Source organism: Geotrypetes seraphini, chromosome 5 (genome assembly GCF_902459505.1).
Source record: "Geotrypetes seraphini chromosome 5, aGeoSer1.1, whole genome shotgun sequence".
In the NCBI taxonomy this organism is placed as follows: domain Eukaryota; kingdom Metazoa; phylum Chordata; class Amphibia; order Gymnophiona; family Dermophiidae; genus Geotrypetes; species Geotrypetes seraphini.
In genome coordinates, this window is record NC_047088.1 from 136,510,089 (window position 1) to 136,528,253 (window position 18,165).

At 42.7% G+C, this 18,165-nt stretch overlaps 1 protein-coding gene across 8 annotated transcripts in view; it reads left to right on the top strand.

Moving 5' to 3' along the window:
* Positions 1–18,165, top strand: part of PIKFYVE (phosphoinositide kinase, FYVE-type zinc finger containing) — a 936,520-nt gene that overhangs the window by 229,959 nt on the left and 688,396 nt on the right. For all 8 annotated transcript variants that reach the window (XM_033947121.1, XM_033947126.1, XM_033947127.1 and 5 more), the window contains exon 8: positions 2,087–2,225. In XM_033947121.1, coding sequence (XP_033803012.1) covers positions 2,087–2,225 — 139 coding nt within the window. The remainder of the gene's footprint in view (positions 1–2,086; positions 2,226–18,165) is intronic.

Sequence of the window (18,165 nt, forward strand, 5' to 3'; positions counted from 1 at the left end):
TACAGTCATAAGTGTTTGAGGCTTGTGTGGTTAAGGCAGAGCTTACAGGAATTAGGCAGGGACAGGACAGCAACAAAACTTGCAGAGATGGGATGGGGAAATTGAGTTCCTTTAGGGACGGGGAAAAATTTGTCTCCGTGTCATTCTCTACAGAAGATCAACAGTTAATTAGTTTCTTCCATGCCCAACATAAGGGACAGAAGAATGTTTGATTGGTAATTTCTGTTTATAAGCATGTAGCAGGTAGATAAGACTCCAAAGATGAAAGTGTTTCAAATTGATAATCCATAAATTGGTTGGTATTCATTATCTATTCTCGCACATGGCACAGGATGTTAGGCTTGATTATATAGTCTTAAATCCAGCACTCCCAAACTGTCATTCCACCCCTTCCCCCAGCTTCCCAGTAAAAAGGACTAGCGTAGTTTTGGCTTCATACTGCCCCAGAAAAACTTAATCAGTCATTTTTGCAGTGCCTGTATGTCTTTTTAAAGTAAATGTATAGGAACAAACATCACCATTTTATAGAGACAAATTCTACGCATCAATATAAAAGGCAGGATATCCCACAAGTCCAGTTTAAGTTTTGTATCTTTCTGCAAGTTTCCCACATTAGATTTATATATTGAGATACTCCTAGACCAGTGGTCTCAAATTCAAGCTCTTTGCAGGGCCACATTTTGGATTTGTAGGTACTTGGAGGGCCTCAGAAAAAATAGTTAATGTCTTATTGAAGAAATGACAATTTTGCATGAGGTAAAACTGTTTATAGTTTATAAATCTTTCCTTTTGGCTAAGTCTTAATAATAATATATAGCTAAAGAAACATATGATCAAGAAACTGTTTTATTTTACTTTTGTGATTATGATAAACATACCAAGGGCCTCAAAATAGTACCTGGCGGGCCGCATGTGGGCCCCAGGCTGTGAGTTTGAGATCACTGTCCTAGATATTGAAAGGTCCCTTGTTCCAAATCTAATGGGAAGGTATTACCCCACGACTCCTTAAGGCAGGGGTGTCCAATGTCGGTCCTCGAGGGCCGCAGTCCAGTCGGGTTTTCAGGATTTCCCCAATGAATATGCATGAGATCTATGTGCATGCACTGCTTTCAATGCATATTCATTAGGGAAATCATGAAAACCCGACTGGACTGCGGCCCTCGAGGACCGACATTGGACACCCTTGCCTTAAGTTCTCCTGATTCTGTTAAGGCTTCAGATTTTAGCTAGGTTTAAGTGATAACCCCAAAACTCGACATATTACCAAATACTTTCTAGTAGAATCCAGAGAGATTGGTGTGGTATCATTTAAAAAGCTATGAGATTATCTGTAAAAGTTGTGATTTTAAATGTATCTGGTTTTGAACTTAAATTATATCCCAAAGCAGTGCAGTATTTTTAGAGTCTGATTCTACCCATTGAAATTAGTGCTGTGGGGCCCATAATGCATTGGAATAAAATGTCAGAAATCTAGGACTAATCTTAATATCTATCTCTCTTCTGGAACTGAGCAATTATGCAGCTCTAATTTTTGATGTTTAATTGATTTTTATGGGGAATAATCAGAAAATATGGGGAATAATCAGAAAATAAAACACTATAAATTAAATCCAAATTGCATTTGCAAGTAAGTTTATTGTGGGATAATTTCTTCCTTTGGGTCTTCTTACATTGAGATATTCAAAGTTAGTCAATATTCAAATTACATATCTCAATACTAGAAGCTCCATAGGGAGAAATTACTCCAAGAAACTTACATGGAAATATAAATGCAATTTGTTTGGATTTAATTTAAAGTATTTTATTTTCTGATTACCCATAAAATTCAGAGTGGTTTACAGAAATCAATTAAACAACAGGGAACTTTTGTTTGCCTGAGAAATGGGATAGAACATGCATTTTAGTTCATGATTAAAAAGTTTTAGGAAGGAATGTTTTTGAAAATGAGAAAATGTCTCTCTCTTCTTAAGTGATTACAGGAACAGAACCTTTAACTTTACATTTCACCTGTATAGCAGTCATTCCTTATAGTTTGTTCTTTCAGGGATTGGAGGCAGCAAGAATGTTAACCTTTTTTCTCTTGCAGGTCAGCCAGCATTACTACCTTGTCATTGGATCGCTCTGGCTCTCCCATGGTTCCTACATATGACACATCCATCAGTCCTCAGGCCACTCGCACATATGTGAAAGGTGAAACCAGCGATGATGAGCGGAAAATTTTGCTGGTATGCACTTTTTCTGTAGAAAAGCAGCAGTATTTTTGAACTGGGGATTCAAGAAGTTACACCGGGATTAATTCTGCACATAAAAGTTCTATATACAGTATTTTCAAATTCTGCATCCTTTATCATTTTTAATAGGATCTCCCCATCATAAAGGCCTGTCTCCTATCTGTCCCAGGCCTGGCACCTCCTCAGATATCTTCATACTCAGGCGTGACTTCTATCCCACCCAAAAGTCTTTCTCCTCCAACTTAGTATAAATTCTTCCCTAGGCTCAAGCTTCTTCCCCCCTTCCCAGGAGGTTCAACATCAGCTTTCTTTGTTCCCTCTCCAGGATAGACATCCCCAAGTCTTCCTTTATTCCCTCCCCTGTTCCCCATCAAGATCTCCAGTGCTCTTCATACCAATAAGTGATTTCTTTCTGTCTCTGTCTAAACATCCCCCTTGTCTGTGGCACCCCCATAGGTTTCTTGACACATCCTCTTTCAGGAAAATGCACCATAGCTCTGTTTTTCTCAGAACCAATTCTCCCCCAATGTTCTTTTCCCCATTTGTGGCCCATACCGTGAACTTTCCTCCTTCCACTTCTGTACCTTCCTGCTTATCAGCACAAGAGAGGGAGGAAAGCAGCTACACATCATCTTCTGTTACGCTGGCTGTGACTGCTGATTTGAATTACACATCATAACATAGAGCTCCACAGTTAAAATTCAGACCTGGTTGATCGAAGAAGGAGAGTGTGACCCAGTATACAGCTACTTCCCTCTTGTGCTAATCTGTACCGGGAGAAGCCATTTGAATCACAGCAGACTCCTGCTCCGTATATGGCAAGTCTAGAATTTTGACCAAGAAGGCAGTTCTAAGTACGTTTCATTGTGTAGTGGAGCTAAATTTTCCCAAAGGTTGCAGTAGCATGCACCTCTTTCTTCTTTAAGCAAGATGTCTATATTGTCTCTGGGTTCTTATATACCCTATAATTAAACAATGGGGAATCCTGTGGTATTATTACTCTATAATGCCATGGGGACATCTCTTCCTCTCTTGCCATCTTTCTGAGGTAGATCATGAACAGATATGCTAGTGGTGTCAATATAAGAGGCCCAGAGCAAGGAAAAAATACATATAGAAATTTCCATTGGGTGCTGTTTGCTCTTATCCCTTAATGGAAAAGGGAAACTCAAAATTCAGAGGAATGTTCCTTATAGAGAATGACATGGGGACTGATTTTTCCCCATCCCCATGGGAACTTATTTTCCCATCCTGTCGAGTTCTTTTCATGTCCCTGCCCCATTCCTACAAGCTCTGTTCTCATCAGCACAAGCCTCAAAACACTTTAAAATCATGTTGCTATAGGCTCTGCTGGTCTTGATTCTGCCCCTCCAAAACAGGAAGTAACTTCAGGGGTGTGTGCAGGATCGAGTCTGGCAAAGCCTATAGCAACTTAGTAAGAGGGAAGGCCTCTGGCTTCATTATTGCCAACCGGTTTAACGAGACTGGGACCAAAGGCAGGGCTGATTGCAATCAGGATACACCGCTGACACCCCCCCCCCCTTTCTGGTGGCCATCAAACAGCATGGATGACCACTATGGCCACCACTGGTAGGAATCAGCTGCTTGCCTCACGTGTTGGGCCTGCCCCTGACTCACCACTCCATTCCCCACAGCGAGACCCCCATGTAGGTAGTGTTGGAAGAGGCGAAAGGTGATGGGGACAGATCTTGGATGGAGGTAGAGGGAGAGAGAGAGATGAGGTGTTAAGAGGAAAGAGAGGAGAGGATATGCTGGATAGAGGGGAGCAAGAAAGGAGATACTGGTTAGAAGAGTGAAAATAGAAAGGGGAAGAAAGTGAAAGAGAAAATGCTGGAAGGGGAGAGAGAGGAGAGAGAAAAAAAACTGGAGAATAATAGGATGGTGGAGATGGAAAGCTGTAAGTAGAAGCAGATAGAGATGGAGGAAAACTGAAAGGAAAAGGCTAAAGTCAAAGATGGATGTAGGAGAGGAAGTGAAGACAGGAAGGAGAGAAGAGGCAGATAGATTGGAGATCATGGAAAGAAAATTAAGACAGAAGAAAGCAGAATCTGGAAACTGGGATAAGCATGAATAGAATGGCCAGAAAGGTAGAAAAAGAGAATTTTATTTTTAATTTCATGAACAGAAAATGCAGTTTTACAGTAAATTTACACTACTTTAAACTAGGTGAGCAGGGAGAGGGGACCCACTCTCACATTAGTAGGTAGGTAACTCCATCTTGGAATCTGAGGTAAGTAATAGCAATGATAGAGGGAACAGAGGCTATAACAAAGGGGAGGGAGGAAGTGCGAGAGACAGAGATTCCATACTGGAATCTGAGGTAAGTAATCGCGTCAATAAAGAGGAAGATAGAGGGAGAAATGAAAACTCTAACCTAGACTCTAAGATAAGCAAACAAATATATACCAAAGGGGACAGAGGTGGGTTAGAGGGGGACAAACTACCTCGGAAAGAGGACACTTCATACAGACAAAACGAATGGACAGCCATGTATGCTAATGCTCGAAGCTTGGGCAATAAAATTCTGGAACTGGAAACAGAAATGAGAAACGCCGACCTTGATGTGGTAGCGATATCAGAAACATGGTTCTCAGAGTCCCACAGCTGGGATATGGTCATACCGGGATATAACTTACTCCGTCACGACAGAGAAGGTAAATCAGGAGGAGGAGTAGCTCTATACACTAGAGAGGACATCAAAGTCACTAAAATCACAGACATCAAGTATACGGGAGAATCTCTTCAAACCCAAATGGGTGAACCTTGCCAGGGGCAATAACAATGCCTGTTTCTTGGTGTTGTGTACAGACCACCAAGACAAAAGGGCGATGCGGATCAAGAATTAATTGAAGACATTAAGAACATCACACTGCGAGGAGACACAGTGCTGTTGGGAGACTTCAATGTGCCCGATGTGGACTGGAACAAACTTTCCGCTACAACCAGCGACAGCAAGAGGCTACTAGCCTCCATGCGAGGAGCACACCTCAAACAGATGGTACTGGAACCCACCAGGGATCAAGCGATCCTGGACTTGCTGCTCACCAACGGAGACAGAGTCACAGAGGTATTGGTGGGAGAAGCTTTGGCCTCCAGCGACCACAACACGATGTGGTTCCACCTGAAGAAAGAAATCACCAGGTCAAATACATCGACTAAGGCCTTAAACTTTAAAGGAACCGACTTTCAGTGCATGGGAGACTATGTCTACAAAAAGCTGCAAAACCAAAGCAAGACAGACAGTGTAGAAGTACTATGGTCAGCTCTGAAATCAACCATGGAAGAAGCAGCCAACATATACATAAAGACCGTGAGCAAATGGCGAAGAAAAAATAGACCATAATGGTTCTATGAGGAGATCTCAGAACTAGTAAAGCAAAAGAAAAAAGCATTCATAACATACAAGCGATCACTACAACCGGAAGCTAAAGAAAACTATCTGACGAAATCCAGGAAAATTAAAAAGACAGTCAGGGAGGTCAAACTCCAAATGGAAGAAAGTATAGCAAAACAGGTCAAAAAAGGGGATAAATCCTTTTTCAAGTACGTTAGTGACAGGAAAAAAAACACAAGCGGTATCGTACGCCTGAAGAAACCCGACGGAAACTTCGTAGACTCGGACGCAGACAAAGCAGATCTACTCAATAACTACTTCTGCTCAGTTTTCACCTGCGAAGCACCAGGATCCGGTCCTCAGCTACAGACAAAGGGGTGCTCAGAGGACCACTTCCGGGACCTTGAATTTACTGCGAGCAACGTCTACCACGAACTATCAAAGCTAAAAGTAAACAAAGCTATGGGCCCAGATAATCTACACCCCAGAGTACTTCGGGAATTGAGGGATATCCTGGCAGAACCAATAGCCGAGCTTTTCAATCTTTCCCTAAGCAAGGGAAAAGTACCCTTGGACTAGAAAACTGCCAACATTATTTCGCTCCACAAAAAGGGATGCAGGTCTGAGGCTGAAAATTACAGACCGGTGAGTCTCACATCAATACTGTGTAAACTCATTGAAACATTGATAAAAAAACAGATTTGATGTAATTCTGGATGACAAAAAATTAAGGGATCCACACCAACAAGGCTTTATGAAGAGAAGATCTTTTCAATCCAATCTGATAAGCTTCTTTGACTGGGTAACAAAGAAACTGGATGAGGGGGAATCCCTGGACATAGTATATTTGGACTTCAGTAAGGCCTTTGACAGTGTCCCACACCGAAGGTTATTGAACAAAATGAACGCAATAGGCCTAGGAGAAACACTGACTGCATGGGTAGAAGACTGGCTTAGTGGCAGGCTTCAAAGGGTAATGGTAAAAGGTATTTCCTCAAAAACATCAGAAGTGACCAGTGGAGTACCACAGGGTTCGGTATTAGGTCCAATACTATTTAATATCTTTATAAGGGATCTGCCTCAGGGACTTCGTGGAAAAATTACATTATTTGCAGATGATGCTAAACTATGTAACGTTGTGGGCAACGTAGCCGAACCAGGCAGCCCAGCCATACCCGACTCTATGACGCAAGACCTGCTTTTACTGGAACAATGGTCCAGTATTTGGCAACTAAATTTTAATGCCAAAAAATGTAAGGTAATGCACCTGGGAAGAGGAAATCCTTGCAGAACATATACCCTGAATGGTGAAAAACTAACAAGAACTTTAGCAGAACGGGACTTAGGAGTAATCATCCGGGAAGATATGAAAGCTGCCAATCAGGTGGAGAAAGCTTCAGCCAAGGCTAGACAAATGCTGGGTTACATCAGAAGGAGGTTTATTAGCCGAAAACCTGAAGTTATACTGCCATTATACAGATCCATGGTGAGACCTCACCTGGAGTACTGTGTTCAGTTTTGGAGGCCACATTATCAAAAGGATGTGAAGAGAATGGAGTCGATTCAGTGGATGGCCATCAGGATGGTCTCAGGACTTAAAGATCTCCCATATGAGGAACGTCTGAGCAGACTGCGCTTATATTCTCTCGAGGAGCTCAGAGAAAGTGGGGACATGATAGAAACATTCAAATATATCACAGTTCGCATTGAAATGGAGGAAGAAATCTTTTTTCTTACTGGTCCCACGGCGACAAGAGGGCATCCGCTAAAGCTCAGAGGGGGAAGATTTCATGGGGACACCAGGAAATACTTCTTCACTAAAAGGGTAATTGATCGATGGAATGGTCTTCCACGACAGGTAGTCGAGGCCAGTAACACGCTCGACTTCAAGGGACGATGGGACAGAATGGTGGGGTTGCTTAAGAGGAATGCTTAATAGATGGATTCTCAAGGGAGGGAGGGAAGCTTAATAGATGGATTCTCGAGGGAGGAAGGGTTCTTGAGTGGGCAGACTTGTTGGGCCGTCAGCCCTTTTCTGCCGTCATGCTCTATGTTTCTATGTTACTTTCTTTTATTTTCCAAAGTGTAGAGTGTTGTTTCTTTTTCTCTGATGTTGAACTGCATACAGAGCCTCCTGCATACATTTATTTAAGTTTGTGGTTGTTTGTAGTTGCATTTACCTATGTAGGGGTCTTGTGAATGTTAACTTTGGAATCTCTATTTTTTATTATGTTTAGTGACTTACGAGATAGCTGATGGGAAGAGAGGGTGAGCAGTCTTTATATATTGGCTCACCATGATAACCCAAATTTCTAACTTCAGTTTATATTCAAGTCAACCTCCCCCTCCCCCTCCCCCTTTTTTTGTATGGGGAAAAAGGATACCTCAGTTTTTATTTGGATCTATTTATATTCAAGTGTATATTTATATAGTATATCTTTTTTAAATGGGTACTTCATTATTACTCAGTTAAAGAATGCACAAATTTCTCTTTATCCCAGGACAAGCAGGCAGCATATTCTCACGAAAGGGTGACGTCACCGATGGATCCCTAGTGTGGACCACTTTAAAGTGCATTGCCACTTTAAGTCCTTAGAAAGTTCGTGATAGCCCGAACCGCGCATGCGCAAGTGCTTTCCCGCCTGACGTAGGGCGCGTAGTCCCTCAGTTTCTTAGTTTCCACGGAGTTAAGAAGTTGTGTTTTCAACGGCTGTTGAAAAATTTTTTGTTTCACGGCCTTCCTGCTCTCGCGGCTTCTGACTTTTCAGTCAGTTCTCTTTTTTCTTTTTCCATTTTAGTAAAAAACAAAAACAAAAACACAACTTGAAAGAGATTATATATAATTTTGATTTTCTTTTGCTGTCATGGGCTTGGGTTCGGCGGGTTCTTGTGGATTGCCATAGCGTTTGTTTTTCCTATGGCTGTCTTACCACTACTGTCCCTTCCGCCGATAGTTTTCAACACGGGCAGTTGCTGTGCTCGGGTACTTGTGGTCACCGCCATCCACCGCTGTTTCTTGTGGTGTCTTGCCCTCGACCTTGCCGTTTTCTGCTTCCTCTGCTCTTTTCTTCAGCAGCGCATTCCCATTCCACTTCAGCAGCAGCTCTTGTTCTGCGCCGTCAGGAATTCAGTGCCTACCGCATTTACATTACATTACATTACATTAGGGATTTTTATTCCGCCATTACCTTGCGGTTCAAGGCAGATTACAAATAGAATGACAGGACATTAGAAGTATTTAGGGAGTAGTTTGTACACTTCTTTGAGTTGCTAAGGATTACATCTGAATTGTCATGATATTAGAAGTACATATGTAGTAGTTGTAGGTGATACTTGGGGCATTTCTGATTGTGTTAGTTTGGTTTTATGTGTTTTTTTGAATAGAAGGGTTTTTATTAATTTTTTGAAGGTTTTGTAGTCTGTGGTCGAGGTCAATAGGTTGTAGAGTTGGAGGTTGAGTGTTGCAGCTTGAGTGGCTAGGAGGTTGTCGTACAGTTTTTTTTTTTCTTTTTGTCGTTTTTGGTTGGAGGGTGTGTGAATGGTGCATAGGTTCTCCTATGTCTGGTTGAGGTGGATTGAATTAGTCGATTGTTCGAATAGGCTGGGCTGTCTCCATTTATTGCTTTGAATAGTAGGCCAGTGTTCTCCCCAGAAATTTTTTCCAGCCGGGTGGCATGAAAAAGTAGCCGGGCGGGGCGGGGCGGGGAAATTTGGTAGTGGGGAAAATTAAATGTATACTATTTTTATTAGTTAATTATTATTATTTTCCAATGCTCGATATGACTTCCTTTTTTAAGGTTTGACACTTGTGCCAGAATATTTTTACTAAATTTAAGAAGTATCCAATTTTAGAAGTGAATAATTAGATATTCACCCTCTTTCAAATAGTATAGAGGTTTAAAAAAGGGAAATGCGTTAATGAAGTCATTAGGTTCAATCTAACCATTTATTTCTGCATGAATTTAAACAACTAAAAAAAAAAGATAAATATAGCTCATCCAGTCATACAACACCTCTAATAATGTTTTGATTACTAGGTTCCTTCCTGAGGTCTCACTGAGGATATGAAATAGATGCTATCCCCACTTCCAGACCTCTTCCACATAATTTATGGAGAGGTGTTACTGAGCCTTGAAGGGCACCTGTGTGATTGATCTTTATCTGCTTCTTTTTTATTTTGCTATAGTGCAAAGTAAGAGCTAGGGAAAAACAGTATAGGTAAAGATGCAGGTAATAATTAGCAATGTATTAAAAATATTTTATTTTTATTTGCTTATAATGTCATTTGAAAGCTACTTGATGATAATACAACTTTAATTTAATTCTTTATAATGTGTGTCTGTGTGTTGGGGGGACAATACCTACGTCAACAGTAAAGTTAGAATAGAGTCATTAAATCCAGTGGTGTACCTAGTATATATGACAGCCAGTGCTAATCATTTTTTTAACAACCCCCTCCTCTATATAAAAAATATATTTGTAGTAATAATCCATGAGTCACACAATAAGGGTGCATCTAGGAAAAGGCAGCATCTTAAACACTGCAGTGAGCACTAGAACACCAACACACGCATTGTAAAACTAAACAAACCAGATCCTACACAGTCAATTGATCCTGTAGTCGATCCTAACAGAAAGCCGTGCCCTTTTCATACACACAGAACACAGATACACCCTCGCCCAATATGGAATAATCACAAACTAAAAATAGAAATATGTAGAAACCAGACTCCTCATACAATGCAACACCACAGAAACAGTGACACATGTCCCCTAATACTGTGCAAAATATAAAGACAGTAGATGTAAATTTGAAAAAAACTTCTACATAAGTCACCACTTTACAAATTAACAAATAGAAATAAAATAATGAGAAATATGAAAATACCATTTTATTGGACTAATCCATTTTTCAATTAGCTTTCAGAGGCCAAATCTTTCTTCAAGACAGTACAGTATACAGCTGTTATGGTATCCTGTCCTGATCTGAGGAAAGGGGTTTATTCCCTCCCAAAATTGCCTTATTTCCATTTCCTATTGATAAATTTTAATCAATACAGTTACAATACTACTTGATTCTATGTAAAGCAACAAAAATATTTTTTTTCTACCTTTTGTTGTTTCTGCTTTAGTCATCTTCTCTTCACTCTCTTCTTTCTATTCAGCATTTGTCCTCGCTCCCTTCCATGCAACATCTGTCCTCTCTCTTTGACCCTTCCACCCAGCCTCTACCCTCTCTCTACCCCTTCCATCTACTGTCCACCCTATCTCTGCCCCTTGCATCCACTGTCCACCCTTTCTGCCTTTTCCATACAGTGTCTTCCCTCTCTCTGTTCCATATGGTATCTTCCGTCTTTCTATGTCCCTTCAATAAACTCTATATCCTGTGCCCTTTCTCTCCTTTGTACATGATTTATTTCAGCTTCAACCCTTCTCCATTTTTTGTCTCCACCCCTATGCTCTGGCATCTCTCGCTTCTCCTCTCCTTCCTTCCTTCCTTCCCACTCCACCCCATGGTCTGACATCTCTATCTCCTTCCCTTCTCTCCCCCCTCTCCAGTATCTGCCTCCTGTCTTTCCCCTTTGGTCTAGGCCTCTCTCTTTCTCTCCATCTTTCTTCTGTGAGGAGATCATGTTGATCTTGAACACTGAATAATTCTTCCACATTCTCCATATCACTGTTACTGTAATCTGGTCCAGCAGACTGCTTTAGCACTATTACATGGGTAATAGTAAATTCATTATGCATCAGCTTTCTACACAGAATGCCACAAGTCTCTATTTCTTGTGCTGTGCTTACATCTGCCAGCGTCAGAAACTTGTGAGACAGATCCCTTGGCAATACTATACTTCGGAGCCCTTTGACCATTTGGTTCTGTATGATTGCAGGATTTAAAGCTCTGTTTACTGGAGGAGACTGTCCAGCATACATAGTTGCATCACTCTTAAGGATCTGATCAGAGATTACATTAGACAAGGTGGTATTTTTAGGCATGGAAAAACAGGACATGTTCTCCTCAATCTGCTCAGATGCCTTCAAATGCCCTTTAATATTCGTCTGATCTCGGGCTAAATCTTGCCTCCTGAGCTGATCTTCAAAGGAGAGCGGAGTGAGAGCCATATCGGCAGTGAGATCCGTTTTGGGCCGCATGTTGTGCAGGGCTGGACTAAGGCAAGTTGTAAGCTTCCTTCCATCGCTGACCTATCTTCCATAAGTCAGCAACGGAAGGAAGCTTACAACTCGCTGCTCTTGCTTGCTTCGGGCCTTCCTCATTGTCGGGTCCTGCCTACTTTCGGAAACAGAAAGTAGGAAGGATCCGGCAGAGAAGAAAGCCCGAAGCAAGCAAGAGCAAGTTGTAAGCTGACCTGTCTCCTATAGCGAATCCATGCTCCGGGGCGTGTGCATGCCGACTTCCCTTCTCTTCCTCCCTCAAGACGTGACTTCCGGTTTCGGAGAGAAGCAGCATGCACATGTTAGAGCCCCGGAGCATGGGTTCAAGTCGCTTGCTGGCGTTAAAAACTAAAAAAAAAAAAAAAAAGTCAGGCTCCTGCGATTCAGGCTGTGCCGAGTCAGCCCGGTAAATCTCCAAGCCGGTGAGAAGGGTTTTTTAAAAAAAATGTTGAGCAGAAAGGCGGCAGCAGCAGCAGGATTGGATTCGAGATTACAGCCGGGCGCTCATCTAAATTAGCTGGGCGAAGCGCCCGGCTGAAAGGCCCTGGGGAGAACACTGTAGGCAGTAAAATTTGAAGTGTATTGGGAGCCAAAGTGAGTCGTGGTATGTCTCTGTGATGTGGTCAAATTTCTTCAGTGAGTAGACCAGTCTTTGGGCTGTGTTTTGTATTGTTTGTAGTTATTTTATCATGGTTGCTCTGCAGAGGAGATGTGGTATGTTGCAGTAGTCTCTTAGACCTAGGATTAGGGATTGTACCAAGAGTTGGAATTGTTTTCTGTCGAATAATTTTCTGACTTCCCAGGCTTCTCATGACTACGAATGATTTTTTTTATTGTTTTGTTGATTTGTGGCTGCGTTGTATAGCCTCTGTCTATTAGCACTCCCAGGAGTTTTAAAGTGGGTTGGATGTGGTATGTTGTAGAGTTTATGACAAGGTTTGTTACGGTTGGGTTTTGTTATTTTCAAGTAGGATGAAGTTTGTTTTGTCAGGATTTAGTTTTAGTTTGTGGTGAATTAGGTTTAGTTTAGGTTTAGTTTGTTTCAAGTGTTCTGTGTATTGTGTCTGCCATGGATGGTGCTGGTTGATCGAAAGGAAAGAGAATGATGATGTCATCTGCATAGCTGTTTGTCTAGGTAGGAGCCGAGGGAGGCAATGTGTAGGTTGAAGAGTGTAGGAGAAAGAGGTGATCCTTTTGGTACTCTACAGGGGTTAGACCATGGCTCGGATTTTTCTTTGTTTGTTTTAACTCTGTATGTTCTGGATTGTAGGAATCCTTTAAACCATGATAGTACCTTAACATTGATTCCTTTTGAGTCCAGTATCTGGTGTCCATGAGTGAGCCTAGTAGGGTCTCAGTGCTGTGGTTGGTTCTGAAGCCTGATTGTGTTGGGTAGAGTACGTTGTGGTTTTCTAGGTGGAGAAGAGGATCGGCGTTGGGAAGTCGACGATGTCGATTCCCATACCAGGATCGATGCCGCTACTGGAGACTCCTGGGTAGGTACAATTGGAGTCGATGGCTCAGACTGACCTGGCACCAAGAGAGTCGATGTTGATGTGGGAGTTGGCATAAGCAGCCAAAATTCCTCCCATAATTCCTCTTGCAGCAATTCTGTTATTCGCTGCATTAGAGAAAAGCACTGATACCGTTGGACTTTAAGCCGGTACCTTTGGCGCTGCTCTACGCTCCGGAGATGAGAATGCCGGTATCGAGGCACTCATCGATACTGAAGCAGAGCTATAGTTGGGGCTGCTAGAGGTTGGAAGGACTTGACTCACTGCTACTATGACCGACAACGGCCGTACTAATCAAGCCCGCACTGACCACATCAATGCTGAGAGTCGATCTCCCCATGCTGTCTGTGGTGTTGCACCTCACAGTGGGTAAGCCGGCTGCCAAGCTTTTCCCTACTCCCTCTGGGCTTCCGGTCATAGTAGCCTCTAGCAACCCCAACTATAGCTCTGCTTCATTATCGATGAGTGCCTCGATACCAGCATTCTCATCTCTGGAGCATAGAGCGACGCCAAAGGTACCAGCTTAAAGGCCAATGGTACCAGTGCTTTTCTCTAATGCAGCGAATAACAAAATTGCTGCAAGAGGACTTACAGGAGGAATTTCAGCTGCTTATGCCATCTCCCATGTCGACATCGATTCTCGGTGCCAGTTCAGTCTGAGCCATCGACTCCGATTGTACCTACCCAGGAGTCTCCAGTAGTGGCATCGATCCTGGTACGGGAACCAACATCGTTGGCCTCCTGATGCCAATCCTTTTCTCCACAGCTATCACCAGAGGCCATATTGGTGCCACCTAGCAAGGCTCTCTGCAAATCAAAGCATTTGGAGCCTTCGGTACCATCTGTTTGACACCGCCCCACATTGCTAGAGATTTGAATCTCTAGGGGATTTCTGAACAGGAACCTCTGCTCTCCAACGCTGAGGATTCCTGAGGGGGTAATTCTACTTGCTTTTCTTCTCAGGCCAGGAGATGTCTGGGGCTTTCTCCATTCCTTTAGAGGCAGATTCTAAAACATCCAAACAATTTTTAGACGCCTTACCTTATGATCAGCCACCCAAGGAGTTCCTCATACTTTGAAACTCCACTTACAGTACCGTGGCTCCTCACAATTTGGACTTACTATACAGGGTGGTCCCCTTTTCAGGTTCGATAAACCACAGCTCCCTCATGAATCTCTTCTCCGGAGCCAGTGTCTATGCCTTTGTACCTCCTGGCAGAGAGGGCAAGGCTCTGGATCAATTTGGCAACCGTCTATATCAGAATGCTATGTTGACCAACTGGTCTGGTATTTACACTTTCCATTTTTCCTTCTACCTGAAGCATTTGGTGAAACAACTGACCACGTTCCAACAATATCTTCTGGAATGTAAGCTCCTGGCTTTCCAACATTTCATATCAGACTTGCTTCAACTCTGCAAGAACGTGGTCAGATAAGCATATGCCACCCTTCAATTGACCTCTCATGTGGCAGCAATGTCAGTTGCTATGTGGCGCATTGCCTGGCTTAGAGTGTCTCATAAGAATATAAGAACTGCCACTGCTGGGTCAGACCTGTGGTCCATCGTGCCCAGCAGTCCGTTACCGCAGTGGCCCCCAGGTCAAAGACCAGCGTCCTAACTGAGACCAGCCCTACCTGCGTATGTTCTAGTCCCACAGGAACTTGTCTAACTTTGTCTTGAATCCCTGGATGGTGTTTTCCCCTATGATAGCCTCCGGAAGAGCGTTCCAGTTTTCCACCACTGGGTGAAAAAGAACTTCCTTACGTTTGTATGGAATCTATCCCCTTTTAACTTTAAAGAGTGCCCTCTTGTTCTCCCTACCTTGGAGAGGGTGAACAACCTGTCTTTATCTACTACTGTCTTTGTCCACTACTCCTTATTCCGCTCGGCAAAATCCAAATTACCTACGTGCACACCCCATACTCCATATGACCACCCAAATACAAGTCCACCCCCGATCCCTCCTCCCACCCACAGATCTACCAAGCCTCGCTGGAAAAAACCAAGATATCTAAAAAAACTAGCCTACTCCCATTACACTCCAACTGACCACACTAACCACCAGAACCTTCTAGGTTTCAACCTAAACATTAGATCAATGAGGAATAAATCCATTCTGATCAAAGACTGGCTGAACGAAACTAACCCCGACTTTGTCCTACTCACAGAAACCTGGTTGTCATCAGACAAAGGCAATATCATCAAAGACTGTCTGCCCCCAGGCTTTAAGATTCTCTCCCTAGCCAGAATCTGGGGAAGGGGAGGAGGACTAGCAATAATCTTTAGAGACCAGCTAAATTGCGCCGTACTTAACACCAAATCTTCTCCCAACTCAGAAATACTAGCCATCTCACTAACTTCAAAATCCCTCGCCTCCTCCCTAACAATTACACTATTCTATATCCCACCAAAAAAATGGATCCTAGCCAAAGAGGACTTTGCGGAATTCTTACTAACTCTTTAGCAAGTCCATACAACCTACTCTGCGGGGATATCAACATCCACCTTGAGCAAACAGACCAACCAGAAATATCTGATTTTTGGTCACTTATCTCCCAACTAGGCTACTTCAAACTCCCTTCAATCAAAACCCACCAAAGAGGTCATCAGTTAGACTTGGTAACATTCTCCTCCAAAGAACAAACCAACCCCAAATTCTATTGGAAACAAGACATCTGGACAGACTCCTTATGTTCTGATCACAGACTTTGTAACTTCTCTATTGGCTGTCAACAAATAACCTCAAAAAACAGGAAAACAAGAAACACCAAAACTCACACTACCAGAGGTAAGATAAACCCGGCAGAATTCTGGTCCCACTATGAAATAACCACAAAACAAACGAAGAAACTGAACAACTTATGATCTCCTGGATCAAAGACAGCACAAACATTTTAAATGAAATTGCCCCCATAGAAACCCGTAGATTCAGAACCACAAACCTGGAGGGATGGTTCGACTCAGAGCTGCTTCTGGTAAAGAGGAACCTTAGAAAATCTGAAAGATTATGGATTAAATCTGGAACCCAGGAACACAGAATTGCCTGGAGACTTAAACTAAAAAATTACAAAAACCTCACCAAGGAAAAACGAAAAAATTTCTATGCCCACAAAATTGGAAATGTCAAAATTAACAGTAGTAACCTCTGTAAACTGGTTAACGTCCTCTACAACCTCGAGACACTCACTAATAATCATGAAGAATCCACGTTAACCGCTAACACCCTAGCAGATTTCTTCAACTCCAAGATTCAAAATCTAAGACCATTGTTACCTGCCCCGGCCAATCCCCACGAATACTTGCCTATTCTCCCACACACCGACATATCGAAACCAGACCCAGGGTCCAGAACAGACCTAAGCTGGAACCAATTCACAACTATCGACTGGCAAACCTTCAGCAAATACTACAACAAATATACTAACTCCTTCTGCAGACTGGACACCTGCCCCCCAAACGTTATGAAAACTGCCCTGATACACTTCAAAGCCAATATGTTAACATGGGTTAACTTCCTACTATCCACAGGAAACTTTCCACCAGAGCAGGGCCATATCATGATAACCCCAATCATAAAAAATGCGAAAGAACCACCCAACGCCCCGTCTAACTACAGACCGATCGCAAGCATCCCACTATTCACCAAAATAGCAGAAGGAGTGGTAAATGCCGAACTTACCACATATCTAGAAAAATTCAATATCTTAAATGACAATCAATCAGGCTTTCGCTCAGACCACAGCACCGAAACCATTATAGCCTCTCTTCTCGACCATCTGCACACACTCTTTAGCCAGGGCTCCAGTGCCTTGATCTTGCAACTCGACCTGAGCAGTGCATTCGACCTGGTCGACCACACCATTCTTCTAGAATGCCTGGCATACATCGGCATCTCCAGCCAGGTCCTCAACTGGTTCCACCGGTTCCTACGAAATAAATCCTAAAGGGTACTCAAGAACGACTCTTTCTCATGTAGCTGGGATAACTCCTGTGGTGTTCCGCAGGGCTCCTCCCTGTCCCCCACCCTGTTTAATGTCTATCTCGTCTCCCTGGGAAACCTGCAAAGCCTCAAGCTCAAATTCTACATCTATGCAGATGATATTACAATAGTTATCCCGCTAACCAGCTTCACACCAAAGTTGCTCTCCTCTCTCACAAGTATACTCAATCAGATAGAACTCTGGATGTTATCCTACAGACTAAAATTAAACCCTGACAAAACAAAATTCTTCCTAGCCACCCCCAAAGACAAAATCAAAGACACCACAATTCAAGTGAAAGGAACGGTTTTTCCCCTCGAACAAACCTTAAGAATACTGGGAGTCACGTTAGACAAACATCTATCCCTAGAGAAACACACAGATCTTACTGTCAGAAAAAGCATCTCGGTAATCTGGAAACTCCGCACCATAAAAAAATACTTTGACGACACCTCATTCCACCTATTAGTACAATCCTCCATTCTCAGCATACTGAATTACTGCAACATCATTTACTTGAGCTCTACGAAGAAAACCATCAGGAGACTAAAAATGATCCAGAACACCGCCGTCCGCCTCATATTCGGCCTGAACAAATGGGAACACATCACTCCTTACTACCATAAACTTCATTGGCTGCCATTCAAATCCAGAGTTTTATTCAAGTTCGCCTGCTTCTGTTACAAAACAGTATTTGGTCTATCGCCAAACTACATCAATCCCCACTTCATTCAGAATTCATCTGTTCACCTTCCCCTCCCTAAAACTATGTCATCTCAAAAGATTCCTTGACAAAACCTTCGCCTTCCAGGCGGCTAAGCTGAACCCATGGCTAGTCCAAATTGTGCTCGAAGCCCCCACCTACCTCGACTTCAGAAAATTACTCAAAACTCACCTATTCCACGAACAGGAC